Below are 23,961 nucleotides of genomic sequence, written 5' to 3'. Positions count from 1 at the left end.
GGGTACCAGGTCATCAAAGCTTGGCCTTAGAACATGGGGTAGTCGAGACTCATAGGGAGGATGTTGTGGCCTCGATTTTTCAGGTTGATAATCTGGGATGGGATTTTCAAAAACTCGGAACTCTCTTCAATCCAAGTTTAGTGAATGAAATCATGAAAATTATGGTGTTTCCGAGAGGTACAGCAGATAAATTAATATGGAACTTTGAAAGAAATGGAATGTTTTCGGTTAAAAGCTGCTATAGATTGATTATGGACCTCTCTCGGCTTGAGACTTCAGAACCTTCTACTGTTAGAAGTCAGCAGAATTTGTGGAAAGCCTTATGGAAGATGCCGGTTCCTAATAAAATTAAAGTTTTTGCATGGAGAGCTTGTATGGATAGTCTTCCCTCTAAAGCCAAATTGATGCAGAAACAGGTGCTTAAGGATGCTTGTTGCAGGTTCTGTTCTTACCCGATTGAAGACTTATTGCATGCAGTTTACACTTGCGATCAGGTGCAAGCTTCTTGGGCTCATTTTTTTGCCAATGTTGAATAATCTTATTCCATGTAGTGTTTCTGAGTTGGCTATGCAGTTTGTTGCTAGAAAAGATATGTCTAATTTGGCAAGATTTTTCTGTTTTGCATGGGATTTCTGGTTTAGGAGAAATAAACTTGAATTTGATCACAAGATCCTGTCTCCTTCTCATGTCATTTCCCATTCATTGGGTCTGTTACATAGTTATAAAACTGTGGTTGTTAAAACTCGGATGCAGGCCCGAACTCACTTTAGCTGGAAAGCTCCCCCAGCTGGTGTGCTGAAACTTAATATCGATGGTGCCATTTTTTCAGATGCTCATAAAGCAGGTATTGGTGCTATTTTGGGAGACTCAATTGGGCAAGTTCTAATGGCTGTTTCAAAAATTGAAGTAGATGTAGAAGAACCTGAAACCGTGGAACTCCTAGCAGTTTTTAGAGGCATGAAGCTGTGTGTTTCAATGGGAATCTCGGCTCTTGTGGTGGAGAGTGATTGTTTGCTCCTTGTTCAATCTTTGCAATAGGAAGATATGGCAAATTCTATGCTTGGAAATTTGTTTTCAGAAGTGAAAAGGTTATGTAATTGTTTTTCAAGTGTTTCTTTTGTTCATGTGTATAGAGAGGGCAATAGAGCTGCTCATCTACTTGCTAGAAATGCTTGAAGAGTGGAGGATATTGAAATGTGGTGGGATAATATTCCAGACTTTCTTTCTCAAGCCTTATGGTTTGATAAATGTCTGTAATCATTTTTTCTCTAATGAAGATGTTTGTTCCTATAAAAAAAAAAAAAAAAAAATTCTATTATCATGTGATTATTTTATTAAAAAAATCAAATTTATGTTCTCTTCAACTCAAATTAATTATTTTCTCTTCTATTTTTGAACAAAGGATTAGGGTTAGAAGAATATATTTGTGTTTGGATGTGAGAAATATGAAAATATATTTGTGTTTGGATATGGGAATATGAAAATATATCTGTGTTTGTACAATGTTTGTGAAATATGCATCTCATAAGTTTGTGTTTATCCCATGAATGTGTTCTCTGAGATTGTGTTTGGCTTTGTTTTGCGTCTGGAATCGAGGTTGCACCCATTTGAACACAATGATTTCCCATTCGAACGCATTATCTTGTTCGAAAGGATATTGAAGTGTTCGAACAGGTGTCCTTCTATGTTGTAATGCTTAAACTCAAATTTCATGGTTTGGAGATTATTTATTAAAAGCTGTAAGGTATAATTAAAAAATTAGAAACATAAGATGGACATTAATACTTAAATTAGAATTAATACTTAAAAGATAAAGGGGTTAAAAGCTAAAATGTATAATTAAATAAATCTTAGTTCTAATACTTAATAGATAATGGGGTTCAAAGCTTAGTTCTAATACTTAATACATAATGGGGTTCTAATATATATTATTGGTGATTTGGAATGTGATAGATGTAGGAGTTGGTTTACTAGGGGCTTGGTTTACTAGTTAGGAGCTAGATGGATTTCAGAGTTATTTTTATATGTAATTAAACCTTAGACTCGTTCAAGAGTTGTAGCCAAAGGTACAACTCTTGAATTGTCCAAAGTGGACAGTATGAGATTATATCATCTATATGGCAGATATATTCAGTTTAAACTCTTATGTTAGTCAATTCAAATTTTGGTTTAGAATTTTCTAACATTCTTTGGGTATGTGATCCGTAAGTTTCTCAGCCCATGTGATGTATATGCAAAATGTGTGTATATGCAACACGTGTACAATAAAACCACTCAGAGGATAATAAAAGTCTTACAACTAAGTACCAGAATCTTGTTTAAATACAAACTCGCTTAAAACAAGCGTAATAAAATATTACAAGTTTAACATTGTTTCAAATCCAAATTACATAACATAAAAGCAAGTAAAATAATTTTCAAAAATAAAACAACTCCAAATCAATAATCTGGCGAAGCCGCCTCCTCAAGCTCAGCCTCCTCCTCCTCAACTTCTGCATCAAAATCTACGGTACCAAAAATGGTGCTGCAGGTAAGTAATAATCCAAACACCACAAGATAAAAATACATTAAACTCAAAAATGTGCATGAAAAGATGCCATACGCATGAGATAAAAAATTAACCTTTCTCAAAAATATTTCTTTTCCAACTCAAGCCAAAAATCACATTTGACCCAAAAATAATTCCTTTAAAACTCATCCCAAAAATAATTCCTTTAAAACTCATGCCAAAAGTCACATTTCGCCCAAAATATTTTCTATAAAACTTTTCCTCGCCATTTTCCTAGAAAATGGCCCAAAATCCAATTCTCATATAAATTTCAATTTTTCATAACCGAATGCACCATGACCTCCCCTAGCGGTCATCTGCATAACCTGGCTCCCTTCGTCACACCATGGGTAATGACAATGCGTGTGACTTCATAATGAGCGATGCCCAGTTTTGCGCCCAGCGCGTACATAGCCAAGTATCTTCTAGCCCCTATCAGCAGATGAGGCACAGAGTCAGTACGAGAGCGTTACCATCTCATCCTCTCCCTTTGTTACCTAGCGACAACCCAGGAGATGTCACTCAGTATATTGCACTCTTGAGTGACCAGAGGAGCTCCACCAAGATAATGTCCCATCTCAGCTTGGGGTCGTGATATACACGCACCCAAAAATCCATTTATGCATGAAAACCTAGTTTTCATTATTCAACACATGTACATGTATGCCATTATGCGAAAAATCCAATTTTTCCTTTTTAAACATGAACATGCATGCTCCATGTAATGCACACATCAAGACACAAATTAACCAACAAATCTCAACATCAATAACAAACAAATAACTTTGTCTTCAAAATTCATCCGACCCCCGACTCCTCAGACTCAGTCCGAAATAACCAACCAATCAGAATTTATTGTAAAAGAAATAATATATTTAAATCTAAAATGAAGTTTGAAAAATACTTACAGCGCTATATAATAATTTTTGGAGGATCAACGATCTGTAAAAGGTAGAGGAAAAGCAACGTAACAGTGCAAAATACACTATGGTCGTGGGTTATAAATACCCACTTTTGAATGAGGACAAACCAAGGCTTGGGATTGATAGGAAATGACTTAGAGCTGTTTATGAAGCTAGTGGAAGTGAGGGTTGGTCGTGGGTGGAGGCAAAAAGGGCAGTGGAAGTGAAAAAGGCGAAAACGAAGTTGAGCTCGTGGAGGTTGCTCTGGCGACGGATCAAAGCTGGAAATGGGTGTTTAGGTCGGCAAGAGGTTAGTGATTAAGTGGTAAAGAAGTGGTGGCCGGAGGTGGAACGACGGTTGCGCTGGATCTCAAGAACGCTTCGTCTTAGAGTGGTGCGTGTGGCTTAACGGCGGCTCATATGGGGCTGAAATTTGGTGGGGATATTCACCGGCCAGAGGGAAAGAAACTGGTGGGGGTGGTGTAGCTCACAGTAGTAGTGGGCGATGGTTCTGGGCAGATGAAAAATTGACGGAGAGGGAGTGGGGGAGACGTCGCATGGGCTGCAGAGAAATAAGGAGGAAGAAATAAAAAGAAAGAAGAAAAAGAAAGGAAAAAGAAAAAGGAAGGGAAAGAAATGAGGTCCAATCCTCACATCTAGGGTCCAGAAATTGATCCAACGAAAATAATTGTAAAAGCTATAAATTAAATAAAATAATTTATAAACATTACCTTGCTAAAATATAATAATAACTAGTAAAAACTATCAACAAAATTTTAAATACAAAAATAAACTAAATTAAATTAAACAGCAATTTAAACACGAAATAATAATTAATATTAAGAAAGTACCTCAAAATAAATTTCACAACTAAATAAATACAATTAAAATGAATTTTAAAATGACAAATCAAATGAAATAATTTAAACACAATGACTTTATAAAATAAATATTAGAATTCAACAATAAACTATTTTAAAATAAAGAGCACATTAAAATAAATAAAATCCAAATAAAACACTACAATTCAATATTTATAACATAAAATAGTTAAAGCTCAACAATAAAATAATTCGAGCTAGAGAGTAATTTAAATGCGAAGTAATTATTAATATCAAGAAAACACATTATTTAAATCTCACAACTTAAAAATCATAAAACAATAATATGAAAAACACGTTTAATTTAAAATAAAAGAACCACTAATTATAATAATTTTAAATATTCATTTAATAAAATACACGTAAAAACGGGGTATCACAATTATATTCTCTTTTGGCGACAATATGCAGAATTTGATTCATGTCTAGTGTGTCATGAGTTAAGATGGATATCTAATAAACGTAATGTACCCCAAAAAGTGTTAAGACATTTTTCATTGATTCCTCAACTTCAAAGATTGTTTACGTCCCTGTTGACTGTGAAGATATATCTTGGCATCACACAGAAAGAGGCTAAAATGAAAACTTCCTCTTGCATCCTGCAGATTCATCACAATAGTAGAAATTTGACGTCAAGTATCCATGATTTGCTGAAAAACCTCGCAATGTACATCTTGTTTTAGCAATAGATGGTTTTAATCCATTTGGCAACATCAGCACTTCTCATAGTACTTGGTTTGTCATATTAATGCCCTATAACTTGCCACCTTGGAAGTATATGAAAGATCCGTATTTTATGATTCTACTAATACTAGGGCTAAAGTCACTAGGGAATGAATTAGATGTATACTTGCAACCATTGATTGTAGAGTTGAAAGAGTTGTGGGATCAGGGTGTCAGTGCATATAATGCAGCCGTGATGTGGAAAATAAATGATTTTCCAGTATATGGAAACTTGTCTAGGTGGAGCACAAAAGATAAAATGGCTTATTTTGTTTGCAATAAAGATACACAGTCTCAGTGGTTGACAAATGGTTGGAAATTATGTTTCATGGGATACTGTCTATATTTACCACATGATCATAAATGACATTTAAATAGAGTGATGTTTGATGGAAGGGTTAAGCGCAGGTCATCACCACCACAGTTGTCTGTAAATGATATTATCGTGCAGTTGGTGAATGTTTCAGAAAATAAATTTGGGAAAGATACAAGAGTTTGAAATAGAAAACGACAAGCAGCCGAGTTGAATTGGACAAAAAAAAGTATTTTTTTCGAGTTACCATATTGGTCTACCTGGACACTGCACCATAATCTAGATGTTACACACATTGAAAAAAATATATGTGAGAATATATTGGGCACTCTGATGTCAATTGAAGGGAAGACCAAAGATACTGCTAACTCTTGTAAAGATTTAAACGATTTAGGGATAAGACCAGAGTTGCATTTGCAAGAGAATGGGCCATCAGCCTATATGCCCATCGGATGGTATATACTTTCAAATGCTGAGAGAAATAAATTTTGTGATTGGTTCATGACAATCAAATTATCCGATGACTATACTTCAAACATGTCAAGATGTGTTCAAACACATGATTGGAAGATAACTGGTCTTAAAAGTCATGACTGTCATGTATTTATGCAATGTCTGTTGCCAGTTGGTGTGCGTGAAAAGCTTACTAGAGATGTTCATTCAGCTCTCACAAAATTAGGAGGATTTTTCAAGGACATTTGTAGTGGAACATTGAAAGTTGATGTATTGTTAAAAATGGAAGTTGACATTGTAGTGATATTAAGCAAATTGGAGAGTTTGTACATGCCTTTATTCTTTGATGTAATGGTTCATTTGGATGTACACCTACCTTGTCAGGCTTTAGTTGCTGGTCCGATTTAGTATAGATAGATATATCCGATTGAACGGTTTTTGAGAAAACTTAAGCGATCTGTGGGGAATAAAGCTCATCTTGAAGGTTTGATTGCAGAGTCATATATTGATAATGAGTGACATACCTTTTGTTCAATATATTTTCGTGTGCATGATACTAGATTTACCAGACCCGATCGAAATTATAAAGGTGGACAAATGGGAGTCTCATCGGCATTTACCGTATTTTCCCAGACTATACGTCCCATAGGCACACAAGGGGGATATGATCTATGTGGGTGAGAGTTTGAAAGAGCTCGATGGTATGTCTTGAATAACTTACATAAATTGCCCACTACTTAAGGTTAGTGATGAGCCTCTAAACAAAGAGTATATAATTTAAGTTCATGTATAATAATATAGTATTACTTGTTACAAATTAATAGTTCACATGAACACTTGCAGCGAACATATACAACCACTTCGTACGAGTAGTGTAATTGAAGTAGAAAAGACGCACGAAGAGGAATTTGCGTCGTGGTTTGACCATACGGTATTAGTGTAAAGCCCCATGTTATAATAATACAAACTACACAGACTTTTATCTAACATTGATATAACTATAATAATATTTTTTTATGTAGGTTGTATCGAAATATGGTGCAATTTCAAAACAAATCTCACTAGAACTGTATGCTCTAGCATTTGGTCCATCTAGGCGAGCCATCCAATACTCAGGATGTTTGATATGTGGATATAGATTTCATACAGCTAATAGAGAACGATATAGGAAAACTCAAAATTGTAGAGTTGTAGTTGAAGGAATCCATGGGGATGATAACATTAACTTCTACGGAATTATGGAAGATATCATAGCGTTAAGATACGTGGGGGATATATAGTCTGATTGTTTAAATGTAATTGGTGGGATGTCTCAAATCCTAGGTTGGGAGTGCATAATGATAAATATTTTGTGTGTCAATACATCTTACACAAGGTATGAGGACAACCATTTCGTTCTCACTTGCCAATCGAATTAAATTTTTTATATAGATGATCCAAAGTATGGGAGTCCATGGAGGGTAAGGGGGAAGTTTGCACTAAGAAATGTATATGATTATATTCCAGTGACAGAAGAACCACATGAAGAAGTTGATAGTCCAACAAATGAAGAAGCATATCGAAAAAATGAATCAGACATCAATTTATTTGTTGATCTAAGCCAATCTGACATGGTCTCATTGCGTAGAGAAGATGTTCAACCCGAAGTAATTGAGGGTGAAATTTCGAAAAGAGATGAATCAACTGAAGTGTCTAGTGAGGATGAGGATGACTGGTCCAGCAAGACTGATAGTGAATGAATTTCTAGCCGATATTTTTGTTAGTTTTATTAAATATCTATAACATTTGTTCGAATAATAATTTGTTACAATTTCAAGCAGCTATGCCTTCTAAATGCAAAGCAACACGTGTGCCATCCCCATTCATTATGAGAGACTTTTCCAATAATAGAAACTGATCAATTATTGCATAAAAATCAATACATAATTAAACAAGAATTTAGCCAAAAGTTTGTCCATAATCGAAACTAGAATCAATTTAAAACCGTGAAATGAAATATTTACTAAGTGAAAAATGAACGTAAAATAATAATTTGGAGAAAAGGAACAGTAGATATTTTACCTCACTGTAAAGAAGATTCAGCATTTCTTATGCGCAAATTCCCTTTCTTAAATAATCCATTTATGCTAGCTATCAACGTCAAATATTGTCCTTTCCTCTTAGTCTTGGCAGCGGGCCTTATTACTTTTGGACTGGGCCCTAATACGTTTTATCCTTAATAAGACTCACAATTGATCATGTCATATTCTAACTCTGTCTCATTCCAGATCGCAAAGTCAAAGTAGGAACACTTGGTATATATTTTGAATACATGATTTAATCTAATATATATTACATGGCATACATTTAGAACTAAAAATAAATAAAAATTACTTAAAAAAATTATTTTATATCATTATTCCTACGAATTGCGCGGGTCTTCAACTAGTTTATAAAAAATGAAGCACCATTTGAGAAATAGAAAAGTCACAATTTTTCAACTACCCAATAAAATATTAAAAGGGTACATAATGCTTGTTTCTAGATCATGACCATATATTGTTCTAGTGGTCCGTTAATTACTTGATCATTTCAAACATTTTAGACAATAAACTATCAAAAACTAACACCATTAACTGTGGAGAATGGATCTTTGGTTTTGATCACTTCTGGGTGATCTCACTACAAGAATAAGGTCTTTTTCTAGCAATTTGAAATTTAACGGAAATAAAATTGATGCAAAAGACCTTTATTTGCAGCCATTTTTATTTTGATGCAAAGTTTTTTACATCAAAATTCGAAATTGATCTTTTGCAGCAATTTCCCACTTTTTACAACAGTTGCAGTTTGCTGCAATATTCAAATTAATTTGTTGATGCAATTTTTACTTGTTGCAACAAAACAGTCGTTGCAATAATCGGTACAAACCCAGAAACCCTTTTGTGGCTATTACAATTTAGTCATAAAAACGCTGCGTTTTCTTATACTCCCAATTTTCCCACAATTTTCGCACTTTTTTCCCTCCCCTCATTTCCCCCCCCCCCCCCCCCGGTACTGCCTTTCTGGGTTCTCGATCTCCCTCAATCTCTACTCTTCACGCCGGCCTCCACGCAGCTGCCACTTCACGCCGCCGTCGACCCACCGTCACCGTCCTCCACGGTCGCTGGCCAACCCAACCAAACCCCTCTCTCGCGGCTTCTCTCTGTCCCACATATCTCCCTCTCTCTTCACCCCCGAATCATTTCTCTCTCGGGTTCCTAGCTCCACCGCCTCCTCAGTCGCCGCACCACCTCCAGCTACGAAAGGTCCACAGTCCCGATCCAAGCTCTCCGTCTCTCTCCCCGTCGATCTACTCTCCCCCACACGGATGTCGCTCAAGCTGTGCGTACAAGCCCTACGCTGCCTTCTTCCACGGCGCAGCTCCACCGCCTCCCCTTCAATGCCGCCCAGAAACCCATTTTTGCCCATGAACCCAGAAACCCATTTTTGCCCACAAACCCAGAAACCCATTTTTGCTTAGTCGTTGATAAAGGACAGAGTTTGGGGAACGAAAAAGAACTTGTGGTTGACGGGCTGCCGATGTGCAATAGAGCTTACAGCGAAAAAAATTTGTCAGTGGTTTCCAAACCTGATATATTGCAGCGGCATCTTTGCGGTACTGCAACGTTACTAATCGACCCAAAAAATTTACTGCAGCGATTACAAATGGTACTCGTAACTGCAGTTGCAGCGGCTTCCTCTATTTTTCCCATGAGTATAAAACGATGGGAAATATCTGTTTTTCCAACGATTCACGACATCTGTTGAATTCCAGCAGTTGCAACGAAACTAAGGCGTCCATTGTGCGACGAACCCAGAATTCTTGGTACAGGCCAGATGCTGCGTTTTATGGGGTGAATTCCGAAGAATTCAAGAGTTGGAACAGGGCATATTCTTTGTAGTGTCTTCTTAGCTCCACCGCAGGAATATGATTCTTGATTAGAGGGAAAATCTCTAAATCTGAATGGATAATCTCTAAGACCCTGTGAAGTTGTGATCTATAACTTGGAACTTGGAAGAGTCTAAGCTGAGCAACTTGAATAAGTTTTACTTACTATAGTAGCTCGTGAAAGAATGGAAAACTGTTTTGCATTTGCTCGCCAGAGATAGTTTATGTATTGTCATATATATATATATATATATATTCAAAACAATTACAATCGATACAGAAGAGATATATGTTTGTTATAAGAGATAAACTATGATCATATAAATTACAATATTCAAATGAACAGAAGCCATTTGGAACTAGAACTCTGGAACACGTCGAACAGCTTTGAGACTATTGAGCTTTATCCTTAACCGAATCATCTTTGCCTTTAACATTCACCCGCAAACTGACAGGAAGGTCTGAAATGGACAGTTCGTCATGAAGGAAGTAGAATCTATCAGCTGTATGACCTTTAGTAAAGATATCCGCAGGTTGAAGAAAAGTGCAAATGTGTTCCAAAATAGTGTCTCAATTTGCTACTTTTTCACGTACAAAGTGGTAACCCACTTCAATGTGTTCAGATCTTTCATGAAAAATGGGATTTAAGGCAAGTGCAAGAGAACTAATATTATCGCACCAAACAACGGGAGGAGAATCAAGAGAAATTTGCAGCCCACATAAGAGCATACGTAGCCAATAAACCTCAGTTGTAAACAATGCTAGCTAGACATTTGTATTCAGCCCCAGTACTGGATTTGGCAACCACAGGTTGTTTCTTTGATGACCAAGAGATGCGATTAGGATCAACGTAAACTCCATAACTGCACGTCGATCTTTTGTTGTCAGGATCACTAGCCCAGTCAAAGTCACAATAGGCATTAATAGAGAAGGGTCCAGGTTTGTAGAAAAGACCATAATCTAGGGTATTTTTCAAATAATGCAGCACTCATTTGGCTACTGTCCAATGAGCAGTGGTTGGAGCCTGAATGTGTTGAGATAGCCGATTCATGGAGTAGGCTCTATCTAGGCGAGTGAGAGTTACATATTGTAAAGCACCTACTCTGTGATGATATTATGAAGGATCGGATAGAAGATCTTCATCAAATTTGGAAAATTTAGAACCTGAAATATATGGAGCATGGTAAGGACGGATGCCAAGGAGTTTGACATGATCCAAGAGATCAATAACATACCATGTTTGTCGAAGCTGTAGGCCTGAAGAATCATGGATGGCTTCAATACCTAGGAAATAGGACAACTGACCAAGGTCCTTCATAGCAAAGTCAAGTTGCAGCTTGGAGATTAAAGAGTTCATGAAAGCCCAATCGTTAGAAGTCACAAAGATGTCATCCACATATACCAACAAGAACACGTGTACAGATTCAAGGTGATAAGTGAATAAAGAGGGATCGACCTAAAAACTTACAAATTCGAGGGACAAAAGAGTAGTGGATAATCTATTAAACCAAGCCCGAGGGGCTTGTTTCAAGCCATAGATAGATTTGTGAAGTTTACACACAAACTGTGGATGCGCAGGATTCTCAAAGCCTTTTGATTGTGCCATATCAACCTCCTTCTCCAAAATACCATGATGTAGTGAGTTTGAAACATCTAGTTACCGAATTTCCCAGTTGAAAGAAATAGCAAGTGCTAGAACCATGTGAACCGTAGATAGCTTGATAACTAGACTGAATGTATCATGGAAATTAATTCCACTACGTTGGAGATAGCCAATAGCCACTAACCTTGCCTTGAGACGTTCACTGCTCCCATTAGGTCTGCGTTTGGGCTTAAAAACCCATTTGTTGGGAACCACATTCTTATCTGGTGGATGGGGACACAAAGTTTAGGTTTCATTCTTCAATAATGCCTACAACTCATTCTCCAAAGCTGCATGCCACTCAGGCATAGACGCCGCTTGAGCATAAGTACGTGGCTCATAAATGATGGCACTTGCATGCAAGGCTCCAAGAGGGTGACAGGTTGAATAATATCAATGGAAATCAAGGTAATTCCATGGCTTAAAATGAAGTTTGGGGCCTAGTGATAACATGAGAGGAAGAGGTAGAAACGGTAGGAGTAGGAAGCTGGGGTTCAACAGTGTTGCTAAAGAAAGGTGTGGAATGAGTGTCTAAGAGATGCTTTGATGTGACAGAGGTAATATGTGTTGTAGATGTGGGAGATTCTAAGGGAGACTGTAACACACCTCAAGTTGCTTAAAGAAAAATACATAGAAATTGCTCACTTCGAGGGGAGCACCTCCATTAAAGAAAGGAAGAAGATGATAAAAGAAAGAGAAATAGAATTTGCATTAATTTTCTGGATGATCTTCAAGTGTCTCCAACGCCTCTACAAATACTCACTTGCTCTTACTAACTAATGGGCCCAAGGCCAATCTTAGCCAAACAGTAAAATAAAACAACAATCCTAATATCTATATATGGGACATGGCCCAAATCAACACTAACTAGTAAATAAAATAAATGGCCACCAGTAGACAATTAACCCATGGGCTGGGCCCACTACTAACCCTTATTATCCCACCTAAGCCCACTATAGCTTGGGTCCCCCATTGTTGAAGTAACTGACATGTTACAAACCCTTCCCCTTCAAAGCACCTTGTCCCCAAGGTGCAGTTATGAGTCTTATGCTTCAACCTTTCCTTTGTAGATGAGACAAGCTTCTTCTTCTTAAGTTGGGAACTAAGAAGCTTTTGTAGAGCACGTTCACGAGCACAGGAATATTTTTTTCTTCCTCTATCAAAGGGCTTAAAAACAACTTTAAGTGGCAAAAAATCAAGCAATTGAGGAGCACGTTCAACTGATTCAACCCCATAAAGCTTAACATTGGAATTTTGCTCCTTGAGATACTTCCCTGCACCTGTTATTGTCCTGCCAGTTCCTGTCCTAGACACAAATGCATCAACCTTCCCACTAGAGTCTTTCCAGATCTCTGGTCCAGTGGTCTCATAATGGGTCTTCGGGTTTACAGGGTCTTTAAATTGCTGAAGACTATTGGCATAGGGGGCCTTTGTGAGTCTCTCTTTAGCCTTCTGAACAGCGACTTTCATGGCTTCCTCAGTGAACTGCTCTGCAACCGTAGCTCTAGCTTTGACAACTTCATCATTTGTCTCTTCAAAGGCTTCCCACCCAAAGATCCAAAAACCTCGTGATGGGCTTTCATTAAATTTATTAATTTCATAAATCTCTCCTCCGTGATTTAGCAATGGCTTAGAAGTTGGAATGCTAATGTTGACTGAAATTGCAAGCTTGTTTGCAATAGCCTCAACCATGAGACAAAGCTTGGACCTCGTTGAGTTGGTGCCTATGGAGAAGACTTCAATCCTCAAAGGACCATCCCAATTAATTGTCCCAACAGAGACCGTGAGGCCTTTTTCTTCACGTACAGGAAGTGATTCTCCTATAATCATGGATTCATCAACAACACTTCTACCCGAAAGAACTCTTCCATCTATATGAATCCCCGCATGATTTCTTTCTCTCCCCCTATCAAAGGGCCAATGAGGTGGCATTATACCAATAAGTAAAGCAGGTAAACATATTGTGTTCAAAGAGGGGCCGAATGTATTTTTTAAGGGAATTCTCTGCACAACAGTCCCAATAATCCCAGGCCACTCAAAAACAGTTCTATGTAACAATTTATTGAGCAACAGAGGAGTAACTTTCTTATCTACTAAAACTTGTAAAACCATGAGATTTTTCCATGACCCTCCACCAATAAAGCAATTTGTCTCAGCTGGCCTACGATGTTTCACAAAAACCCCACCATTAAGGAGTGCTCGAGCAACAAGATCAATAGGTGTTAGCAAATAATTATCTTTAACAATAATCACCTGACCCACCATGGCACCATCAACATCATTGTGGGTATCCCCACTTTCTTTACTTTTCCTTGTGCCATCAATTGCAAGAATCATGGATTTATTCGTCGAAGTGGTGGCCAATGAATTCTTCATAATTAATCTTATTGGTGGCCAACCAACAATCTGGCGGGTCCCCTTCATCCTTATGTCAATAATTCCAATCAATGTACCATCTCCAACATAGAACATGCCTCTGATATTGATACAAGGAAAAACAAGGATATGCTCCCCTCCTCTATCAAAGGGCTCAAAAACACCCCTTAGCAGCAATACAACAAGCATAGGACGAGCAAAAAATTTCTTACCCCTTAAATTCTCAGCAAGGTGGGCATTAGTGTTGGGGTCTTCTTCATTGAACTGAAAAATGTGCTCTGCGGCATCAGCAAGGGTCCCTTCATGCATTTCATCAAACAAATCACTAGCTACATCCAAACGGTAGTTAAATACTACAAACCTATACCCATCTTTCTTAAACTGTGCACTGCAGCGCCCAAACCTTCAGAAAACATTTTCAAGTTCATCTCTCCGAGTTTCAGCCGACAAATTACCAATATACAGAGACATTTGAAATGCTTTGCATTCCCGAAAAATGAGCTTGACGCAGTCTGGGTATTCCTTCAATATATCTGGGTATGGATGAAACGGTTGAGCTGTGTACTTGGAAATCAATATGTTCTTGTTACCCACGTCACACAAATTAGCAGCCTGGATTGTAGCACCATGGGTAATAGCCTCATCAAGATTGCAGGAATTCTTTAACGGGAAGGACCGGTCCCACGATTGTATTTTGTTGAAAACCTGGAAGGCTTGTTTTCCATATTCTTCTCGATTGGAGTTAGTGGAGCTTTGACCTTCATTCTCATTTGGGTTTGGTTGTTGGTTATCGGGAAGATGGATGGGTCTAAGAGATTGGAGGAGTTTTAGAGCTTTAGTTGGTTTTGATTGTTGAGTAGGTTTTCGGTCCAGATCAATTGTGCACCCAATAACTGTTCCACAAGGGTCAAAACTCCATCTGGTGCCACGAGAATCGTTCCCAGTGGATGAACTTACATGCTCCTTCTCTCGTTGTCGCGTCTCTATTTGCAGTTGTTTCCTAAGAAAGGACAATTTTGATGGCCCCCAAGACAGAGCCGAGGCTAGCTGAGGGAAAGAAATCCATTGTGGTGGAGAAGAAATCGGGATTTGAGAGAGAGAGCTTGGGTCGAAGATGAAATGGGGCAAGGACTTTGCCATTGCTTGTTCTTCGTCTTCATGCATCACACAGATCTGTTGCTCTTCCTGTATTGCACGTGCTATCCCTATTTCACCGATTTGATCCTCCAACTGGTTGAAGCTTTCGTTGAAGTTACTCTCCCATTCGTTCATATGCTATCGAAATACTTCATGCATTTTATTGTGGCTGCCCCGAAAATCATTCAAATGTTGCTGGAGAACGTCAAAGCGTTGAAGATTTTTGTTCCAGTAGCTCTTTGATATTGAGCAAGGATGAGATGATTTGTTCCATTTTTATGGATTGATGAAGTTGATGCCAAGGAAAGACTAGCTCGGGATACCAATTGTAACACACCTCAAGTTGCTTAAAGAAAAATACATAGAAATTGCTCACTTCGAGGGGAGCACCTCCATTAAAGAAAGGAAGAAGATGATAAAAGAAAGAGAAATAGAATTTGCATTAATTTTCTGGATGATCTTCAAGTGTCTCCAACGCCTCTACAAATACTCACTTGCTCTTACTAACTAATGGGCCCAAGGCCAATCTTAGCCAAATAGTAAAATAAAACAACAATCCTAATATCTATATATGGGACATGGCCCAAATCAACACTAACTCGTAAATAAAATAAATGGCCACCAGTAGACAATTAACCCATGGGCTGGGCCTACTACTAACCCTTATTATCCCACCTAAGCCCACTATAGCTTGGGTCCCCCATTGTTGAAGTAACTGACATGTTACAGAGATTCGGGTGAGGCAGGGGTGATATTTGTAGTAGGCAATATAGGAAGGAAAGTACGTCAAAAATTAGAGAGGATGTAGAAGATGAAGGTCAGATATGTGAAGGAAGAGAAACAAGTAAGGGTTAAGAAGTACCTGACGATGTCACGTTGTTGCCAGAGTCAGTGATAAAAGATTGTACACGAGCAGGAAAACCAGCCTCATCAAATATCACATTTCAGGAAATATAAACATGTATGGTATAGGGCCCTCGACTCCCACATGTTTTGGCGCAAATTGTGACATCAGGATGATGACAATATGAGTCACGCGCCCCAATCATCAAGTGCTTAGTATGTGAACATGTAATTAAGTATACAATAATAATCGCATGAGAGAAATAAAACATGGTCAACTAAGTACCAGAATTTTAAAAATAGAACCACGAAAGTAAAAGATCCTCAAAGCGGTTATACAGTTATCTAGCGAAAGAAAATAAAAAGCCAAAATACATAGTCAAAAAGGGAAACAAATCCCATGATCAACAAGTGACCACAAGTCTCTCATTCGGAAGAGCCGATCCCTCAGGTTCAACGTCATCCTCTACATCAAAATCTATGATTCCATAAAATGGAACTGTAGGTTAGGAATACCACGGTGAAATTATGAATATCAGTAAGTAATCAACCAAATAATCCAAGAGATAAAAACATATTAATACAGCCAATATGTATGCATCCACATGATAAAACATGCAAGAAACAAAACCATCATTTTCTCCAAAAAAGACACATTTTTCCAACACACACCAAAAACCTCATTAGGTTCAAAACACGTCCATTTATTTCCATCCACAAATTTCCTAGAAAATGGCACAATTATAAATCCAACATTTTTCAAAAAAATGGCCCACATATATTATGCATGCACCATGGTCTCCCTAGGGACCATCCACACACCCTGACTCCCTTCATCATACCATAGTAACGACCATGCGTGTGACTTTATAACGAACGATGCCTAGCTCTACGCTCAGTGCGTTCATGACCAAGTATCCTCTAACCCTTGCTAGCAGAGGTGTCATGGAATCAGCACAAGAGCATTACTTTCTCATTTGATCCCATTGTCGCCCAGTGACAACCCATGGGACGTCACTCAGTTTTATATGCTCCTGAGTGACCAAAGAAAGTCCACCAAAATAATGCCCAATCTTGGCTTGGGTTTGTGATACGTACGCACCCACCAAAAATCATTTCTCAACAGGAAACTTAGTTTTCAATCATGACACATGACAAAACACATCACAGACAAAATACCAAACAAGCATTACAAATAAATATGCAAATGCATGTAGACAGTATATTGGATGACATGGCATAGGACACATCAGATAAAATAAATCAATGCAACAGTCACAAAGCACTAAATTTCACAAACCAAATTAAACCCATCCCCCAATCTGACCCAAGGCCCAACATCCGACAACAATAACATTTATTTTCCCAACACTTCACAGACCCAAGGCCCATCATAGCCAATTAGACTAGAGAAACAAGTTTGCGTAAAAATATATTTAAATCTCAAGAAAATTCTTTAAAAAATTACTTATAATAGTGAAATGAAAATCTAGAAGATCAAGGGTGACACCGAAAGTGGCAGAGTAGTGTTTCTAATGGGTGGCCGTGGGTCTCAAAGTTTAAAAATTTCGAGGAATGCTAGGGGAAGCTTGGGTTGGGCAAGAATGAGTTAAAAGGTGTAGTGAAGCTAATGGCGGTAGCTTAAAGCCATGGGTGGAGGCGTGGGTGGCCAATCGGGTCGTGAAGAGCCAAATCCATGTGAGAGAGAGTGGCTTCGAGAGGGGTAGATTGGGAAGAATGGTGGCTAGGTGGTCACCGGTGAAGGGGAGAACAATTGGTGGCATGGGATTGCACCACGATGGCGTTGGGGTGGAGAAACCGTTGGCTTTGATGTGTGTGTGGGAGAGGACGGCTGCAAGATGGAGGCTGGGTTCGGTAGAGGTGGGTTGCTGACGTGACGCTGTGGTGGGTGGTGGCGAACAGTGGTGCCTGGCTGGGCAGGCTGAAGGGGAGAGAGAGAGAGAGAGAGAGAGAGAGAGAGAGAGAGAGAGAGAGAGAGAGAGAGAGGAAAAATGGAAAAAGAAAAAGGAAAAAAAAAAAGAAAAAGGGAAAGGAAATTAAATCCAGGCCTTTCATCATGGGGTCTTCAAACTGATCTAACGGAGAGAATATAAACACTAGTTTAACTAACTTAAAAAGAATAGATAAGTAAGAAAACAATTAAAAACACAACTTATTAATAATAAAGTAAAATAGTAAAACCCAACAATAAAATAATTTGAAATAAAGAGCCAATAAATAATAGACAATAATTGATAACAAGAAAAAGCACAATAAAATAAATTATACAACTTAGGTAGTAATAACAATAAAATAATAATACCAAAATAACCATAACAAATTTAAAATTAAGAGAACCAATAAGAATAATTAGTAAAATAACCTTTAAAAACACAAGACAATGAAGGATATCACATCTGGTGGAAGGATCAAAGCACCGAAAGCCCCTGTGGTTAGAGGACTAACCTATGAAGATGTGGGGTGTGCTACAATAAGAAAGTTTATCAAGCATGTAAGGACGAAGACAGGGAAAACACTAACAACCAAATGACCGAAAGTAATTAAAATCAGGATGAAGATTGAAAAGATGTTCAAAGGGTTATGAAAAATTAAGAACTTTGGTATGCAAACAATTGATGATAAAGACAAATGTTAAGAAAGCATCAACCCAAAATTTCTTGGGTAAGCTAGAATCTCATTTCAACTATATGATAGTGCTTCCTCTCGGCAAGGCTGTTTTGTTGAGAGGTGTGAGGACATGATAAGCGATGGAAAATCCCATTAGCACTCAAAAACTGTTCAAAAATGGTAGGACAATATTCATCACCATTGTCACTTTGAAATTGCTTAATGGGATAAGTAAATTGTTTTTTCACTAAGAGTTTGAATTTAATGAATGTACCATAAACATTGGATTTATTAGAATTGGGAAATAACCAACAAAAACAAGTAAAATCGTTAATAAAGATTACATAATAATGACAACCACTCAACGACGGAGTGGAAATGGACCACACATCTAAATGGATTAACTCTAGAGTAACTGTTGATTCTTTTGAAGAATAAGAGAAAGGCAACTGCTTAGACTTTCCTAGTTGACAAGACACACAAATGGACTATTTATTGAGTAAATCACTAACAAGAAGAGAAAAATTATGAAGGACATGATGAAGAGTTACTGTTGATGGATGTCCGAGACGACAATCCCAAGTGGAGGTTGAAGCCTTGACGCCAACAGTCATGGTGAGGGCATGAAACTTAGATAAAGAAAGTTGACGAAGGTTGATCGGGAAAAATCCGTTATCACTTGGCCCCATCATGAGCGTGTCCCCCATCATGATGTCCTTATTGAAAAATTTGAACCAATGAGCTCAAACATAACATTATTATCTTTACAAAATTTATTGATGGAAAGAAGATATGAAGAAGCTTGAGGACAATAAGCAACATCATTTAAAGCAAGAGAAGAGGAAGGAGTTTTTATGGTTGCGTTGACAGTGTGTGAGATGATCAAACCTGCCCCATTACCTAAGCCCACGAAGTCATCACCTTCATAAGGTTGAGAGGTCACAAAATTAGCCACATCTAAAGTAACATGAACATTAGCACCACTATCAGCATACCATTCATGCTGATTTAGATTGGTAGTATTGGGCTTAACAACCATAACAACCAATTTTGTTGAAGGATGCTGCCCTTGATAAGCATAATTCATGCAGTTAAAACAAACTAGTGCCTGATGATTTTCTCTCTTGCAGATCTAACAAGGAGAGCGAGAACGAGAGTCAGACTGCACAAATGCAGATGTTGAAGAAGGCAAGTGAGGCAGAGGTTGCCAAAAACGGGAAAGAGAGGTGACCGATCCATGAGTCTTGGAAGATCCTAAAGATTGAGAACTGTTGTTGTTGCGGGCTCCTGGCTTGGAGCCGGATTTTTTAGAGTAGAGAGCATAAGAACAAGTCTTGAGTTGAATGGATTGATGGTGAAACTTCTGCATGAGATCATAATTTTGTAGCTCATCATGAAAATCAAAGAATAACATGGACTTCTCCTTAGCAAGCAACATGTAAGTCATGACAAATGAGTGAAAAGAAGAATTGAGTCCATTGAGCACGTAAAGAATTAAATATGAATCATCAATTGGTTTGCCAACAGTCGACAGCTCATCAGAAAGAGATTTGACTTCATCCAAGAAACTCTAGCAAGACATGGTGTCTTGTTAGAGGGATTGAAGTTTTCTCTTGATGAGAGAAATACGAGAGGTTGAAGGTGCAACAAAACACAAGACAAGAGCCTGCCAAGCAGGCCAAGATGTTTTCAGACCAAAAATGGTAGAAACAACTACAGGAGATAAAGCTGAAACTATCCAGCCAAGCACCGTTTGGTCCTTATATTGCCAAACCACATAAGTAGAATTAAGGACACCTAGGGCTTTCAATTCATCGCTAGAAAATTGAGGAGGGTAGGAATTGGAACCATCAACAATCCTCATCAAGCCATAGCTATGAAAAAGAGGAAGTAATTGAGCACTCCAGGCAAGGAAGTTAATACCATCAAACTTGATGAAAACAACTTGTGATGGTAGATGAAGGCAACAGAAGAAGCAAAAACAGCCATAGGATCGAAAATAGAGTGAGTTTAGATTGCTCTGGTACTATGAAAGAATCGAAAACTGTTCTGAATTTGCTTACCAGAGACAGTGTATGTATTATCATATATATATATATATATATTCAAAACTGTTACAATCAATAGAGAAGAGATATATGTTTGTTATAAGATATAAACTATGATCATATAGATTACAATATTCAAATGAACAGAAGCCTTTTGGAACTAGAACTTTGGAACACGTTGAACAGCTTTAATTTGAGACTTATTCTGATTGAGCTTTATCCTTAACCAAATCATCTTAACCCTTAATGGCCCGTACGTAAAGGTCCTCATGTGGATCATCTGTTGTTAGTAAAGCCTAACGGCCTGATGGCGGTCGGGGAACCATGCAATTTCAATTGAACACTAGGGCACAAGCCATCATAAAAATATTCATATATTTTCAATTTATTATATACAAGACAGTAGTACTATTAAATATTAAATCGTACAAGACTCAAACTAAATTACTAAGCCAAGAGCATTCACAACACAAACGTACAACATTGTTGACGTAGTTGATGTTAATACTTCATACGTACGTACTATTACACATGATTGATGATACTTCATACTAGTAGTGGCTCAAGCTGCATGCTACAAATAAAACTTAGACGAGCACATGATCTTTATTTGGTGAGTGAAGTAGTAGCCATCATGGAATCAAGTACTAGTCATGCAATGAAATCATGATGGTGCCGTCAATCAATCTAACTAGCTAAAATTCCCATAGCTATCCATGAAACTTCTTGCGAAGCCTTTTTTTTTAACATCCTTTTTCCATGGCTCCTCAAAGTGCTCCAAGATGTACACCATTTTATACCCAGGACCAAACAGCAACACTATAACACAATTTGTATTTTATGACAGAGGAAATCGTCACAAAAAATGACCAAAACGTCACCAAATACATTTGGTGACAGTTTGAAACCATCATCATGACCGTCACCTAATGCGTGTTACAGAATACAATTGGTGACAGTTTACTGTGCAGTGACGGTTGGATGTGTTCTGTTTAGTATAAAGTTTGAAAGTGTCGTGACGATTGGAAACTGTCACAGAAAGTAATGTTCAATTGTAGGACATAACATTTGAATGTCAACCTGACCGATTGACATTCGAATGACAAAAGTTAATGTGCATTGATTATTGTTTGAATGTATCAGTGAAACTTTTGAACGTTGATACGTTCGAATGTTAATTACAATAAACGTTCTAATTTTAGTTCAGACGTTAAAAGACTAATGCTCGAACATAACTAGTATAACATTCGGATGCTAATTTGAATGTTAACGAAGAAGTGTTTAAATGAAGTGTGTACGTTTGGATGTTTGTTCGAACATTAATCATTTAAATATTCAAACATTTTGTTAGTTTGAGTATGTTTACATGCAAACGTTTAGTTGTACGTTGGATCATTATTTTTTAATTTTGTTCAATTACGTATTACGTTTGAATGTTTTATATTTACGAATGTAAATATAGATGAAAAATACTAATTTCATAAAATTAAGAAAATTAAAAAACATACCAATTGTATCATATTTATCGACCATTGTTTAAAAACTAACAATGTATTATATTGTTTCAAAATTAGATATTAAAACAATGATAAAATTGATCAAATTCATTTCTTCTTCTTTCCTCCTCGTCCACCACGATTTTGTTGTATGGACATAACACACTCCATTTGCACCATCATCTCCCGCTGCACTTGCTCTTGAACTTCACTACTTATTCTTTCCTCTTGGTCTCTCTGTTGGTCTTGCAAATGTGTCTCTAAATGAGACTGTCGCTCTAAGAGGGACTCCAATTCTTGCTATTTTGATCTCATATACTCATTTTCATCGCGTATAGCTTCTAAACCTTTTGTGAGATTATTAATTTGTGAATTTGATGACGTTGAGGAAGATGAACAGGAGGAATGCTTGAAAGATTGTACGAAACCTCTTGTCATACTAGACTTAGGCCCGAGCACTTGCATGAATATGTCTATGTCACTCGGAGAGAATTCCCCAGAAGCTAACTGCATTTCCATCATTTTTTCCTGCAATTTGAAAGAAAATACATAATAAGTAACGTATTAAAAGAAATACAAATAAAAAATAATCTAGATAACATGTTGCATAATTTATTTAACAAAATTAATACCGCTTACATAATTATCTGCAGCGGCAGGATTCATCTACTCACTAGGCTCATTAGTGTTAGCAGCAGCATAGACATGAACGAGGGAAAAGTTTTCAGATTATCACGTTTCTAACAAAGAGACATTAGCAATTTTAAAAAGATAGTGTTAGTACTTATATAAAAGAATATTAGAAAAATAAATGAATTCTACAATTTATTAATTACCATTTTTTCAGCAAGACTGTAGAATGACCTTGAACCGGCACGATGGTGGACAGTCAGAGCGGATCTATTCTGTGCATTTGTAGCACTTAAGTGTTACAACATTTATTAAGAATGTTAATTGTAATATATATACATATAATATATAGAACGAATATAAATGTAAATAATTAAAGGAAATAAATCTAGAATATTTGATAATCATGAGATGCAAAAAGATCACAACACTTTCTCTAATCGTCTAATTTCATCTGCTCAAAAGGAGACTATGCATCCTCTTTCAACATCTCAAACTTCTTGAAGTGTTCGTGACATCGTCTAAATAGTGTAGCCATTAACTCATTCACATTTCTCAAATTCTTGCTACGGCCAAAGTTGAGGTCGAATTCATCCTAATAAGTGAATTACTTCAAAATTATGATATACTAATCTAATTGAAAAAAATGTATTCTAAAAGCAAACCCACCAGCACACGACTCCGAATGTGCTCTTTAATCTCATTCGGAACATCTCTTCATAATCGCACATAAAATTGAGCATGAGCATAGACTACTGTGCCAATATAGGAGGAAAGTGGTGCTACACTATCATCCACTCCTCCAGTAGAATTATCAGGAATGGTGACCTTGAATTTTTTGTGCCTACGATTTTTTTCTAGAGAAATGCCACGTGTATAGCAACGAATGCGACGAGCAAATGCATCAACTAATAGATAATAGTATAATTAATTAATTATACAGTTATTGAGACAAAATAATTAATATATAATTAATTATCATAGACATTTCCTTACTGATAGGTGTCAATTGGTTGTCGTTCTCTACTGTGTTAACTTGATCTTCAGGATCGGATTCCTTTAGTGGGAAGTCCTCAATGGGTTCAGGACTTGGACTTGGCAGATGAGGCACATTTCTTCTTTGTCATTTTGGTGGCATCCATTGAAAATGATTAACATGATAAAGAAAATTTATTAGAAGAAATTATGAAAAGTATAACATTCTACGGTCACCTATATTGTAAAATATTTTTACTACTTTTATTCTTCATGTTCGGATGTATTTTCCATACTTGTTTCATAATCTCCCTCAATAATATCTTCATTCCTCCTTATCCACTTCCTCCCCAGATTCTTCTTCTTCTTCTTCTTCTCACTTGCTTGAATTGAATGATCATTTAATACGAACGGGTGGAGATGGTCTTCTTCTCACTTACTTGAATTGAATGATCATTT

The 23,961-nt window shown here is 37.3% G+C and overlaps 1 protein-coding gene across 1 annotated transcript; it reads left to right on the top strand.

The window, feature by feature from the left end:
* The first annotated feature begins 251 nt into the window (after positions 1 to 251).
* LOC122298961 lies at positions 252 to 1,038 on the top strand. The gene is made up of 2 exons (XM_043108803.1): positions 252 to 439; positions 552 to 1,038. The coding sequence occupies exons 1-2, from the start codon at positions 252 to 254 to the stop codon at positions 1,036 to 1,038; spliced, it is 675 nt and encodes a 224-aa protein (XP_042964737.1).
* Positions 1,039 to 23,961: the final 22,923 nt, after the last annotated feature.

This window comes from Carya illinoinensis, chromosome 16, assembly GCF_018687715.1.
Source record: "Carya illinoinensis cultivar Pawnee chromosome 16, C.illinoinensisPawnee_v1, whole genome shotgun sequence".
Lineage (NCBI taxonomy): Eukaryota > Viridiplantae > Streptophyta > Magnoliopsida > Fagales > Juglandaceae > Carya > Carya illinoinensis.
The sequence above is the reverse complement of the archived record's forward strand: the minus strand, read 5'-3'. Positions and strand labels throughout refer to the sequence as shown.

Bases quoted from the DNA above. Each gene is read 5' to 3' on its own strand.
- LOC122298961 (XM_043108803.1), top strand. From the start codon at position 252: ATGGACCTCTCTCGGCTTGAGACTTCAGAACCTTCTACTGTTAGAAGT. The intron at 440-551 runs GTTCTGTTCTTA...TATTCCATGTAG, and splicing joins CTTAAGGATGCTTGTTGCAG to TGTTTCTGAGTTGGCTATGC.